The sequence below is a fragment of the Emydura macquarii genome, unplaced genomic scaffold (assembly GCF_026122565.2).
Source record: "Emydura macquarii macquarii isolate MOO-44397 ecotype Brisbane River unplaced genomic scaffold, CSIRO-AGI_Emac_v2 contig_1348, whole genome shotgun sequence".
Taxonomy (NCBI): domain Eukaryota; kingdom Metazoa; phylum Chordata; order Testudines; family Chelidae; genus Emydura; species Emydura macquarii.
The window spans coordinates 6657740-6671496 of record NW_027131485.1 but is presented as its reverse complement, the minus strand read 5'-3'; the positions used below and the strand labels follow the sequence as shown (position 1 = coordinate 6671496).

At 39.5% G+C, this 13757-nt stretch overlaps 1 protein-coding gene across 4 annotated transcripts in view; it reads left to right on the top strand.

The window, feature by feature from the left end:
* The window catches only part of VPS35L (VPS35 endosomal protein sorting factor like), a 97274-nt gene extending 84506 nt beyond the window's left edge, over nucleotides 1-12768 (top strand). For 2 of the 4 annotated variants that reach the window (XM_067551026.1, XM_067551029.1), the window contains 3 exons: nucleotides 1502-1620; nucleotides 9915-10061; nucleotides 10861-12768. In XM_067551026.1, the coding sequence (XP_067407127.1) occupies nucleotides 1502-1620; nucleotides 9915-10061; nucleotides 10861-10959 (365 nt within the window). In that variant the 3' untranslated portion in view covers nucleotides 10960-12768. Of the gene's footprint in view, nucleotides 1-1501; nucleotides 1621-5722; nucleotides 6494-9914; nucleotides 10154-10860 lie in introns of those variants that run through there. The other 2 variants (XM_067551027.1, XM_067551028.1) reach the window with 2 other exon arrangements.
* Nucleotides 12769-13757: the final 989 nt, after the last annotated feature.

Here is a 13757-nt window from a genome sequence, read left to right as displayed (position 1 = left end):
TTCATTTGGGGCCTGCAGGCAATACTGGTAATACAGATAGTTGCTGTGGAACAAAGGCCACAGATATTTAAAAAGGGTAATGTTTTTTGTATCGTGTCTGTGGCTGAATAAAATGCTTGAACCCATGAGCTCTAAAATAATGTCACTTGGGTTGTGGCTCAGCATGTATTTACTTTTCACTGCAGTATTTTTTTTAAAACCCTTCAATTAATAACAATTAAAAGGTTCTTTAGTACCAGCTGATTCTGGTGCATCAGTAGTGGTGTTGCCTACAAGCCATTCTGTTTGTTCAAAACTCATTTCTCACATTGTTTTGTCAGTATGCAAGGAAAGTAATTTCCAAAGAGTAATAAAACAAAACCTTTTAAATAGATGTGTACCGTGAGGGCTGTGGATGACCTTCCTCTCCCACTCCCTGATTTGTCTAGAGTATGCTTGTATTTGAAAATTCTTCATGTAATGTATTCTCTTTAAAATGGATGTTGCTTAAAGTGGCTAGGTGAAAGAAGACTATGTAGTTATTATAAAGCTTTACTTTGAAATTTCCCACTATTATCTGAATTTAGTCAGTATTGCCCGTGACTTTCAGGTAATCAAGGTTTTACTTTAGAATACCTTAACATTTAAAGTATATAAATAAATATTAACCTGTTTGAAAATGTGGTGCAAGCAACATGCATATGTAATTCTAGACACCTGGATAGTTGCACATGCCTGATTTCCTTATACTTACCAGATTAGGTTTCAGAGATACACAGGGAGCATCAACTAGAGGGGCTAAGTATTGATGAAAAACATGTGTAACGTGTCCCAATAACACATTTTATAATAGTCAACAATCTGCAAAATTGAGATGAAAATGTCAGTAAGCCAAATTTTTGTCCAGATTTTCAGCCTTGCATTCATACAGTAAGTTACAAACAAAAGGCATGGAACAGTTAAGTGAACATTTTAAATGTAGAGCATACAAGGTATGTGCTACAAAATGGGCACAAGTCTTTCAGTTTTGACCATTTTTTCTGAATTCTCTTTCCATGAACCCTATTGCTCAAACAGAGACAAGTATCTCTTCTGCAGTTGTAAAGCGATATTGTATTATAAGAGGGCTCCAGGTATGTGGTTGCTGGCGTGGTGGAACACTCTTTAGTTCTATATGTTGGAGCTTACATTGAATAAGGCATAAACTGTCCATCAATTAATCAATCCTGCTCCTATTAAAGTCAATGGCAAAACGTATTCAACTTCAGTGGAAGCAAGGGATATGGCTGTATGGAAGGTGTTTATGTTGTGACTGTATGTTGCTTTGTGTTTGCAGTGTGCAATTAAAATCTGCCAGCCAGAGTAAAAACACAGTTGTCTCTATGAAAGATTTCATGTGTCGGTGGAGTCATTTTACAGCTTTCAAAAACAATCTGTTATAAATATCCAGTATTGTTTTGCAGCAAACACACTTAGATAATATCCAAATTAAACTCAGATTTATTTATGCTTGTTCCTGCAGTTGATTCCAATGATACCCTCTATGGTGGAGACTCCAAGTTCCTGACTGAAATTAACAAGCTGTGTGAGACAGTGATAGCTCAAATTTTGGACCATCTGAAGATCCTTGGGCAGGAGGAGGTACGACTTTTCTTGTCTTATTACTATATAATGTAACACGAAATCATTTGCAAAGTTCAATAAGTGAGCCTTTCCAATTGACAGTGTAATATAGTATGTTGCTGCTTTTGGAAAGCCCTGTGAATGTTTACAAAGCTGGAGACCGTTTATGGTTTTACTGTGATTAAAAAAACAAAAAAAAACTATCATGTAGGCAACAGTACAGGTGAAGAGATTCAGTAATATTTATAGTTCCACTATTTGTTGTTCTCTTTAAGAGATTAACTTTTTAGCTGCATTCTGTGCATGGCTTAGATAGTCAGTTATACCAGACAAAATTGTTTTTTGCTAGGTAGTGGATGCTGCTCTGGTGTCAACTCTGGTGCTGCTGCTTTTCACAAGGTGTAATAAAGTCTCTTCAGCTCCCTTCTGTTCCCATTTCCTCCCAGCTGTTACTTCACTTCTCACCTAAACCAGTCTCCTTTTTCTCCCCAGTCCCAATTGCCGCTTCTCTCACCAGCCTGACCAGACTAGCCTGGAATAGACTAATGGACAAAGTGAGAATAACCCATTAGTCTGTTCTGAACTAAATATAGTGGAAGTTATTTTGATTTGTAAAGGCTCTGCATCCCAGAGGGTGACTAAGAATGATTTGCTTAGTTGTAGGGAGTACTTTCACTTTTAACCCTATTTTGAATAATAGTTACACTAGTTAAAACAAAACAAAAAGCCTTGTTGACTTAATTGGATTCCTTGATTTCTGGTTTATACAGTATGTGGGATCAAAAACAGCTCTATGGGCTCATCTGTTATGAGGCAATGTGACTAGAATTCTCCATGTTACTGAACTCATCACCTCTGTTTGAGAACAGACTGTGCTCCTGGTAACATGTCTGTTTCTGAGTTTCAATTCCCACAGAAGCAGTTTTTTTTTTTTTTTTAAAAACCACCTCTATTAGACTATTGTCTCATGGCATATAGCCTGAAACACAGGGCTAAATGAGTCTTTGATAGAAAGAGGATAGAGCTGAGGTCCTTCTCTTCTGTCATCACACTTGGCCACTCACCAAATAGTTTAGGTTTCTTTTTTCTCCTCCTTCTGCTGGGATTACATTTTAGAAATTCTTCTAAAGAAAGAGACCCATAAGGTTTGCCTCCAAGATTCATTAAGCAACACACACTTGAGATCCCAGCCATGGCTGTTAGAATAGTATTTCCTCTGCCTTTGATATAATATACTTCCTCTAAAACAACTGTAGAGCTTAAAAATTAACAAATCCCACATTTCTACAGCAGCATATTCCAATGTACAGCATAAACTACTTATGTACAGTACCACAATGAAATGCAGCCATCTTTGGATGCAACAGCAAACTAGCACCCTGTAAAATAGGGCAAGGACACCAAAGCAACTTCTGCTTATATGAATAGTGCCATGGGATCTTTTTAATGTGCTCACAGAGACATAGGACTGAGTTTTTAAAGATTCCCTCTGAAACACCAAACACAGTAAATTGTCACTGTATTTACCTTGCAAAGACTGAGCCTGGCTTGCTGGGATTGGAACTTTTGTTTCCAGGAAGTCTAGCTTTAGAAATTTGATATTTAGACTACTAAGAAAGTCCCTCTAGCTAATTCACAGATGCGCAGGAGGCATTGTGGTCCAGTAGATGGGGGGGCACTGTACTCAGACTAAAGGGACATGAATTCTGATCCTAGCTCTGTTGTTGGCAAGCTGTGTGATCTTGGGCAAGTCACTTCACTTCTGTGCCTCAATTTCCCCAGTTGTAAAATGGGGAGATATTTGCCTTCCTTTACAAAGTGCTTTGAGACTTATGGATGAAGATCACTGTATAGTAACCAAGTATTTTGCTCTCTTTTTAAAAATGTATTTTAAGGAAGCTTTTTTGAGGATGTAGGGATGATGATGATTATCAAAGTAACATCCATCAGTTCTAAAGCAGTACTTGGCAGAAAATCACCTCAGATTTTATTTTGATCACTTTAGTGTTGACCTTTTATTTTTTGTCTACTTGGCTGCTCATTTACATGAACAAGCCTCTGCTGATATTGGTTTTCCTTGGTTCATTTCATTTGAAACCCATAAAAGGGAATTGATTTTTGTACAACAAAATGATTTTACTGAATTGCAATTTGAATCTGATGTTAACACAGTATGCTTTCTCTTTCTTCCTATATTATTTTAAAATATCTTTTTTTTTAAATCGGCTACTTTTGTGAGATGTTAGTGTTTGAACTGAAATGTACAGTCCCAAACTACCCAATAAAAATACAAACTGATTGTGGTCATAGGAGAGTGCACCTCACTATCCACAGCTTTGCGTTTCTGTTTCATTTTGGGTGGGCTGGAAGGTTATTTTTTTTTTCAGTGCAGGATTCTTATAATCCAGCCTGCTGCAGTTGGACTGAGTCATGAACAGTTCATGTTTCATGCAGAACCATTTGCTTTTGATCCAAAACCAAAGTGTTACAGTAGGTCTTGTCTTGTTACCCTCTCATTAGGGTCTCATCTTGCTTCCATAACCCGGAGGCACTGAGTGGTTTTAGGAGTACAATAGTGATATGTCTAGAAATGCAACTACTTCTTATTAAATGGTCAGTCTGAAAAATGTAGACAGGCCATCGTATTTTGGAAGACTGCTCAGTGGGAAGTGTCTTGTAGTGCTCTTTAATAATGGCAGGAGTGGGAAACCTCCTGATCTCTGCTGATAGGGATATCCCAGGCCAAGGGCCCTTCAACAAAAGTGCTTCTGAGATTATCACCGTGGGCTCCATCATCCATGAACCCCATATGGCCATAGAGAGACAAATAGCTAAGATGCACAGCTCTACTTTAATGAGGGCTTTAAAAATTAGGGCCAGAGTCTTGAAGTGGGTCCTGAATCTGATAGGTAGCCAATATAGGACCTGGAACATGAGAGTACTATGTTCTCATTGGTCTGTCTAACCAGGAAAGCAAGCTTCTGCACACTGAGCCAGCTTGGGGCTCCCTTGTAGGGTGTGTTGGAGTACTCCTAGAGTGAGACTGACAAAATTACAGAATGCTGTTTCAAGGGCTGTATCCACAAGAAAGGATTTAGTCATCTGGCCATCTGAAGAAGGAATTTCTGCCTGCCACTGCTATTTAGGTGTGCAAGAGCAGTGATGAGTCCAAGACGACCAGACCATAAGACTGTGTACTTACTACCTTAGTAAACAAGGGACTTGTGCTTACAACATTGGCGAGCTCAGAGCTGCTGCTGGTCATTAGTGCTTCTTCTCTTCCAGTCATCATCACCTCTTACTCAGGCTGAGCTTGAGTCAGTCACCTTACATCCAGGTGCTTTATTATCCCAGACAGGACAACAACTGTGTAATGGCACTGTGGATTACAGTTCTGAGAGCTTGATGTGTCTGCCTATATCATCATATTATCTTCCCTAATTGATTAACATATATGTGAAAAGGCCCCTGAAGGATTCTTGAGGAGAGGAGAAGCTGCCTATTGTGATCTCCTGAGAAGAAGGACCACATCTAAATCCCCAAATGCCTTGTTCCTCACAGCATGAAGTGCTAAGCGAGCAGATTTCAAAGGAAGATTGGGGTGAATGCTGGGAAGCCCAGTCACTATTGCTGGCAGTGTTAAAATGCATAAGGCTGAAGACCAGTAAGATCACATTTTTTTCCTTCATGCCATATTAAATTAAGATATTACTCTACTCTTTGCTGGAGGGGATAGGACATGAGGAACATAACTGGACATGTGTTCTGGGGTTGAGTAGTTCTTTCTTTATTCCAGTGTCATCTACACTCTTTCAAAGATTATGAAAAATGCCCTGCCAAGTGGGTGCTCACTGCTCTTTTTGGTGTGGGAGCTGTTAGTCTCATGATTTACATGACTGCCAAAAATTTGATCCAGTCCTTTCTGTTTGCTGCCCATAAATACATCCTTGTGAGCTTGAACACCCGCCCCAATTCAGTCTTGGTTATGTCAGTGAAGTTGGCAGCATGTTGATATGGATTTTTCACTCAGATTTGAGGTCAGTGCCATGTTACACAAATATTCTTGTTGATTCTAATGCAAAGTCTTGCATGACTCTTGTTTTTGTTCCTTTTTATATAGTGGCCTTTACTGCATCTTCATTGGAGCCTGTGCATCTCTTCTTTGAACTTTCAACATATGATTGTATGCTCATCTCCTACTGCTGGGATGATTTAGTTGGAGTTGCTCCTGCTTTGAGCAAGGGGTTGGACTAGACGACCTCCTGAGGTCCCTTCAAACCCTAATCTTTTATGATACTTGCAACTGTGTGCTTACCTCAGAATACTGTGAACTGTGATGTACATCCCTTTCTTCTGACTCTGACTGTCCTGAATGTGTTGCATCATTTTTGAAGGATTGTGTGTGTTTCATATTAGTTGAAATGTCATCAGGTTTTTTTAAATGTTAAACGGAGTGTGTGTATGTACACATGCATATATATATATATTGCATACAAATACAACGTGGCAGGGATATAGAGGGGAGAGACCTTTGACCACCTCTCCTGCACTCTGCTCAATAAGTTAGCTCCACTAGAATTATTACTACTGCACGCCATTGTACTCCCCAGACCTCCACTCCCACACATGGACTCACTTGCCTTCCTTGGCAAATGTCTCCCAGGGACCCTCCCCCCACGCTGGCTAGCGTCCTCCTCTCCCCACATACCCCCCTGCAACCCTCAAGCCCCACACTTCCAGCCCTTCCTACGGGGCCACAGCTCATCATGCTGCTGCCACCCCCTGATCCCCTATCACCTCCCCACTGCATACCATCCCTGGATGTTGTATTACTGTGCCTTGTAAACCCTGACCGTTGCTTTTTTGTTTTTTGCTTAAACATTTCCTCTAATAAAACGTTTAAATCTGCAGGCACTTTCAAGCAGTCTCTCTGATTTTTGGATTCAGGCAAAAATATAATATTAACCTAAGGTGGAGGGGAAAAAATAATCCAGATAATAGTTTAAATGCTCTAAACATTTCTAAAGTAGTTCTTAAAAATGTACAAGTACAAAATACATGGTGGTGTGGCAAAAAGGCCTTGCATCTCATAATTCTCCCATCTCGAATGCTGACATACCACATCCCCATGAATTCTTTCTTTCATTTTTCTTTTGCCCAAAGGTGTTGGTCCTAGTGTAGTGCCTGCCTATATCTCAGCTCTGAGAGTTATTCTAATTACTTGTAGTTTCTTGATAGTTTGCTAGATAGTTTGCTAGATATGTTGCTGCGCTTCCTGTTAGTGTTGCTGGGGCAGACTGATGGACTGTGTCTCTGCATCCAGAGTTGGCTACATTTCACCAATGGATGAAATGGTGCTTGAAGCTAAGGCTGTAAAGAGCTTTGGGAGCCACTGGGATGAAAGGTGCTGCAGTATACAAATGTAACTGGAATCATTTTCTCCTTGACTGCTGCACATAACTCCCATTAACACTAGTGGGGATTTATATACTGATTGAGTGACCCATAATTTTTGTAAGTTTTTAAGAAAGGGAGTTGCCATCTACATATTCCAAACATCACCTCAGTATAAAAATAATAATCTATTGAAAAGTAGCCACTTGTACTGTGATGACTTAAAATTCAACAGTGTGATAATCAAATACGCCAATGCTACATGACCTTCCAAATTCAGTATCTTATTTGTCAGCTGTATAAAAAATCTTCCTATGTATGTAGCAGCTGAACGTGTTAAATAAAGAACAGAATCCTTATCTGCAGAGCTTACATTCTAAAGGCACTTATGAATAAAATACAGTGGCTTGTTGTCTTCATAGCTAGATGCTTCACTGACAGACACATTGTCCAAAGTTTTCAAAGGTAGTTTGGTGTATGCTAGGTTTGGGAGAGCCTCCCAAACTAAGAGGCAGCAACAATAAAAGGCACAGTCACAAATTGGAGAAAAATACATAACATAGTAATAAAGGTCTGATCCTACATTTTACTAACATATTTGCTGGTACTTGTTACCATGAGTAATCCCACTGACTTGAAAGGGTTGGAGTGTTTGTAGGTTGGTCGCTAAATGCTTAATGATCAAATGGTACTGCCACGAGTGTAGCTTCTTGACTTTGTGTCCTGCTGGAGGGAATCTTCTCTTGTCCTTATTTAGCTGCAGGAAAAACATTGCTCGGTCTATGCCCTCTCCTTTTTGATTGCATGAATATGTAATTAGTTCTGCTGGCAGTGATAGGAAGCATTCATTTACTTTCAGTGTCACAGCAATACTGTATACTGACCATAGAATTTACTGGTTGAATTTAGAGAGGGCGCTAGTGAAGTATGAAATTTGTTAATTAATGTGGGGAGTTGCCCAGGATTGCGCACTTACTTCTAACTACTCTTCAATTGACTCAATTACTGTAGTAGATGAGGCTCTCTCTGCCTTTTAATCAACAGTCTCTTTTCCAAGTGAACCAAACACAAAGCACAGATCTAGAAAAGCAATGGTAAATAAATACCTCCTCTGAGACATGGCCTTTGATAATAGCAGTGCCTAGCAATACAGGCATAAATAACACATGCAAGTGCTGTCAGCATTTCCATTATGCAAGCTTGCTGCTGGTGATGAATTTGAGAGTCTGTAGTGTAGCTGTGTGAAGTTGCTCAATAAGAGACCTGATTTGCAAAGTTTTTGCAATTTGTTTTTAAACTTGAGGTTTTTCCCCACTGCCTTCTGAGGCCAGGAAGCCCCTCTCCCTTTATTCTGTATCTACTTGGAGCAGACTTAGACCTAAAATCTCCCGTGCCTAATGGTGCATGAGACAACCCATTCTTCCTACTGCTGTCTGTCCAGAGCAAGACATGACTTCATCATAAGTTGCCTCCATGATGGCAGTATCCTTTTCAATCATCCTGTGATAGGTCATTCTTTGTCCTCAATGCCTTCTCTTTCCTCTGAGTGGAATCTAATCTAAGACATACCTTAAGCTTCTGTCACTGAGTAGGCTGATGACAAAGCAGTCTCTAATTATTGAGTACAGTCTGGTGACCTGTGCAGCACAATATTTTTTCATTGGTTACATGATCTCTCCAATGAATTCCCAAGATTCTTCTTAAACAAGGCTGGTGAATGCATTCAGCTTCCTGTTGTATATTTCCACCATCTGCCACATTTCCAAGGTGAACAGTACTGTTGAGAGGACAATAGCGTTTTACAGTCTCATCTCCTCACTCCTCCAGATGTTTGATAGATGGGAAAATGATCTACTATCTTTACCATTCTTGCCTTCACTTCCTTAGTGAGCTGGCCACTAGCAGGTATTGTACTTCCAAGACGGACAAAGTCACCAACATTTTGTACTCTCCTGCATCAATCAGACCTCCACCAGCATTGGCAGCATTCGCTCCTGTCTGCATACTGGTACGGAGTATCACTTTGGCAGCTTCTGGCAGGAGAGTTCCAGAAGCAGTTGGGCCATAGTCTTATAATGTATCTTACCTGCCTCTGCCTCTCATTCCCCAAAACACAATTTGACTGCTGTTGCAACCACTAGTCAGCTAAGCAGCAGGGCCAGTAGGTTTAGTGCATGGTTGCCTGTGTTCCAAAGATCCTTTGTATTCCTCCCTCCCATCCTGACTATAGAAAATGGGGGAGAGGAAACCTCCTGGCCTCAAAAGACAGCAAGGAACTGTGGGGAGGACCTCTGTGAAGACAGTGCTGAAATGCCTGTGGAAGCTGCCACTAGGTGTGAGGAGCTAAAAGGGAGGTCAGGTTACATGAACATCACCCCAAATCTGCTGGACTCTTATAAATCGGAGCTAATATTCACAGTCTTAATAGGACCTTAAAGCCATCTTGATCTCAGGTAAGGTTAGGGTTTTAGTTAGAACCTTTCAAACGGCATTGCAAGTGAGGTGGCAGAATTGGTGCTCGTGTTCAGTACTGCGAGTATGCAGTAGTGGTGGTGTTTATAGCTACAACCATTCACGTATCCAGGACACACATTACAAAACAAGTACCAAGTCATTGAGCTAAACTGACATCTGATGTAGGAGCTGGTGTAACTTACACTATTTTGGAATGGGACTGAATAAGTTGATAAGAGTTTTTTCTTTGTTCTATTTTGAGGACGAATGCATTGAGGACTAGCCCCCAAGTCCTTGCTGCCATTGATATTGCTAGGAATGTGTGTTACAGAGCATATGTCAAGCTGTTGGTAAAATTCTCTGGAGTGTCTATATAATTTATAGGATGTCTATATTTGTGCTGATATATCAGAACGCCAGGATGGCTGTAGAATAATTGTTGTTGTTGTTGTTGTTAATTGTAGACTCTGAAGCGCCAAAGCCAGCTGGCTCTCTACTTCTTTAATAGTATTTTAGCTCATGGAGATCTACGAAACAACAAACTAAACCAGCTTTCAGTCAATCTCTGGAACCTGGCGCAGAAACATGGCTTTGCGGACACCAAGACCATGGTAAGAATAACATGGACCGAGACTGAAATGGAGTGTGCCATCTTCAGCATTAGTTCTAGGTGCCTTTCCTTTTACTCCTGCTTGTGGAAAGGGTCAGTTTATTAAATTTATTTCCTTACAATAAAAACATGTTCATTTAAATCTAATCACTTTTAAAATAGTTTTGAATTGAAAAATAATGTCTTGTGTATCTGAATCCTAATAACTTACTGTTGATTTTGTGTGTGAGGGCACGTAACATAAATGCCAACTTTGAATCAGTCTGCTCAAAACAGAAATAAGGGGTAGCCCTTCACTTCTTGTGTCCTAGGCCCATGGCTGATAGAGGTCATAAGTAAAATGGAGTTTGATTTTTAGTTCTTACCAGTGGTACACTTTACAAAACCTGCACCCAGTCTGGAACAATAGGCAGCACCTGAGTACAGGAGGCTGGATGCTGAATAGCCAAGCTTTTATATTTAGAATGCCTTGGTAACTTTCCCAGCATTTTTATAAGTATGTCATGCATTTGTTGGATTTAAGAGAACTGAAAATGCTGATGCTAGGAGAATTTTTTTCAGTACAAAATTCATTCAAAATGAAACTGCCTTCCTGGTTAGTGGAGAAGCAGTTGGTCCTGGCCTGAAAAATAACATTTGTTGAGTAATACCTATAAGGTCAGGAATATGTGATGTTTATGCATGGATTGGACTGCAATACTGAAACCAAGTGAAAATCCTTTACTAAAACTTTCATATGGCTGTCAAGAAATCTGATTCAAGAAAAAGTACAAAGATTTGTATATCTCCTTCCCCTGCAGGTGAAAACATTGGAATACGTCAAGAGGCAAAGCAAACAACCTGAAATGAGTCATTTTATAGACCTGGCACTAAGACTCCCTCTGCAGTCCAGGACCTGATGAATGTTACCCTTTCCAGAGTCATCTGTATGGAAGGGCATGTTGCCAAGTCCATAAAATAAAGGCTTTATCCTGGGCTTTTATTAGAATTAAATGTATTTTCATTTTTAAGTTTCACTTAGAGTATGACAGATTGATTTAGACAAAGGTAAAGCTATTCTGACAAAGTGAACTGAATTTGGTTCCAATGGTGTCATTAAACACTAGAATCTGATTTAAATGTTTAGATTATGTAAAGTGTATATTAAAATATTTCTGATGGGAAATAGCATTCCAGACCTGAATCTGACATGACTTTAAGGTAGGAAGAAAATTATCCATATAAGCAAATTCAGGAGTCCCGCCCTCACAAACTTCATTCCATTTAGAACATATTCTTTTCTCCTATGTGCAAGCAATATATTGATATAACAACCTATTTCAAGATCAGCAGTAGTTCTAAATGAGAATTATGCCTCTGACTTCTTTGTAGACAGGGTTGTTTCCAATATTCAGGTCGCCAGTGTCAGTATAAGAGAAATATGGCTGAGATGTTACTGTTTTCTGGATTTGAAAAATCATTTTTGTAATACATTTTCACCAACATGTTTATGCTTTCATTTTAGTCTAAAAATGTTGTGTAAAATGGAGAGAACCTCTAAATTTAATCTGGCAATCAAGGGGAAGTCTTCAGAGGAAAATGCAAATGTATTGAGTCCTCTGTGTTTTCAATTCAAATGCATAGTATTATCAAATAAAAACTGTTTATGTGCAGTTTAGTTCATCTTTGTTTATTCCTTAGCACACTATCCACAGCCATCATCTGACTGAACATCCTGGTTACATTTGCTATTACACTGCTTAACAAATTCCACTCTGCCACTTCTAGCCAGTGCCACGCAGCTAGGATGTGAGGGGACTGCTACTGCCATATGTGCCCTAGTTTTGGTTGAGGTTAGGCAATTTACTGAGTTAATCTCTACAATGACTAAAATATTCTAGACAAATTTTGAGCGTAAAGTTGTCTTTTGTTGAGAGTGAAAATTCAATTATTTGTGCTATTGCCCATTTTTTGTGAATGGAATTCCGTAATAAAATAGCTGCTGTGCTCTATGGCAGAAGGTGTACTATTGAATGTGTGTAAAGGGTTGTTTTCAAAATATTCTCCATCATGCTGAGACTGATGACTGCTTCACAGATTAAAAAAAAACCAAGATGTAATGCCCCAAAAACTAGCTGGTGAGCAGAAGTGCTAATCAGTCGATGATTGCTGCAGATCCAGTGAGTAGCATTTTACTATTTTTGAAGGGGGTGTATTAAGAAATGCAGGTGTCCATTATTTGTGCATCATCATCATCACACATGCTGGGGTTTAAAATGAATGCAGCTTAACTGCTATTTAAAAAAACCACAACTAACAGTAGGCCAGTTGAAGTGAATGACCGCTCTGGTTGCCAGGCAACAACTGATTTTTCTGCAACATATTTTGAGTGCATGGTGATTATCTCAAAGAGTCCACCTGTCAATGGACACACGACTACACCATTTGCTGTTTGTAATTTAGTTGGGTATATGCAGCTTGTAAGGAGGGTTAGGAATAAGTTTTAATTCAGAAGGATTGAATGATATTGGATGTTTGTTCCTCAAGTGTAACATAACAAGTGTATCATAATTATGCAATATGGAATGGTGCGTATATTTGACTTTGTATGTTTCTTCTCTTTGCTCATATGCTCTTAATTTGTCAGTGCAAAATCTGTGAGAAACAGAATTACAGGTGGTCAGTAGGAGGCGTACCGCTAATTTAGTAATTAAAAGTTCAAGAACTGACTTGATGGTGTGCAAGTGCTAAGCCATTTCAGTCCTCCCCTATACACATACCATGAAACATGGGAGAGTGTGCCTACTTTGTCTTGGAGTGTTCCACCTATGGAGCAATCTCTTTGGCAGTCTGGCAGCTCTCTAGCTAAATGTCTGCTCTAACACGTTTAGTGGTATTGTTAATTGGTTTGGTGTGCCCCTGTATGGGATAATGGTGATTTCTCGTTTGTAAAACTGCAGTGTAGAAAATGCATGCAAGGACTCTAGTCCTGTAGCTGTACAGCTGATATAGGTTTATGTGATATATGGATGTGCACAATGCCAAGACCCTTTCACAGAAGGTAATGTACAAATGTCCCTGAAGAATGGAGACCCTGAGAAGCTCTGCAATCTATTTTATGATCAAACAGTTCACAAGTACAAGGCTTGTGTGCCTCAATTTTTCTTAACCAATAGCTTTCATTTAGATTGTAAAATAGCTCCAGGCACAGTTTCAAGGTTACTTAGTTTTGCAGTTGATTTAAGTCAGGTCTACAAACCTTACATTTATATAACCTGATGATGATAGCAATGCAGTATCCCAAAAAATATTAGGCGCTATTTTTCCTTGCTTCATGCCCTGATTTTCTCTTAGATGTTGAGAGAAAACACAAGAGACAACATTAGTGATCAGGTTGTAGCGAAGTTAATTGAATTAGGACCCTGTGCTATGGCATAGCCTGGTGTAGGCTATATATACACAGGGAAAGAAAAAGTTGTAGGAACACTGGCTAACATTTATGAAGTGAGGATGGTGCTTCAGCTTGTCACACAGTTACCATAACCCAGGGTGCACTGCTGCTGTTACCATGTTGTAACTTGCCTGTAAGGAATGTCAAATGCCTAAGCAGGGCAGATGGTGAAATAAATGGGATTACTGCATCCATTTGTACATTGAACTATAGGACCCATATGTTTCCTCATTGGCCATATAAGATTTTCACCATATTGTTCAATAT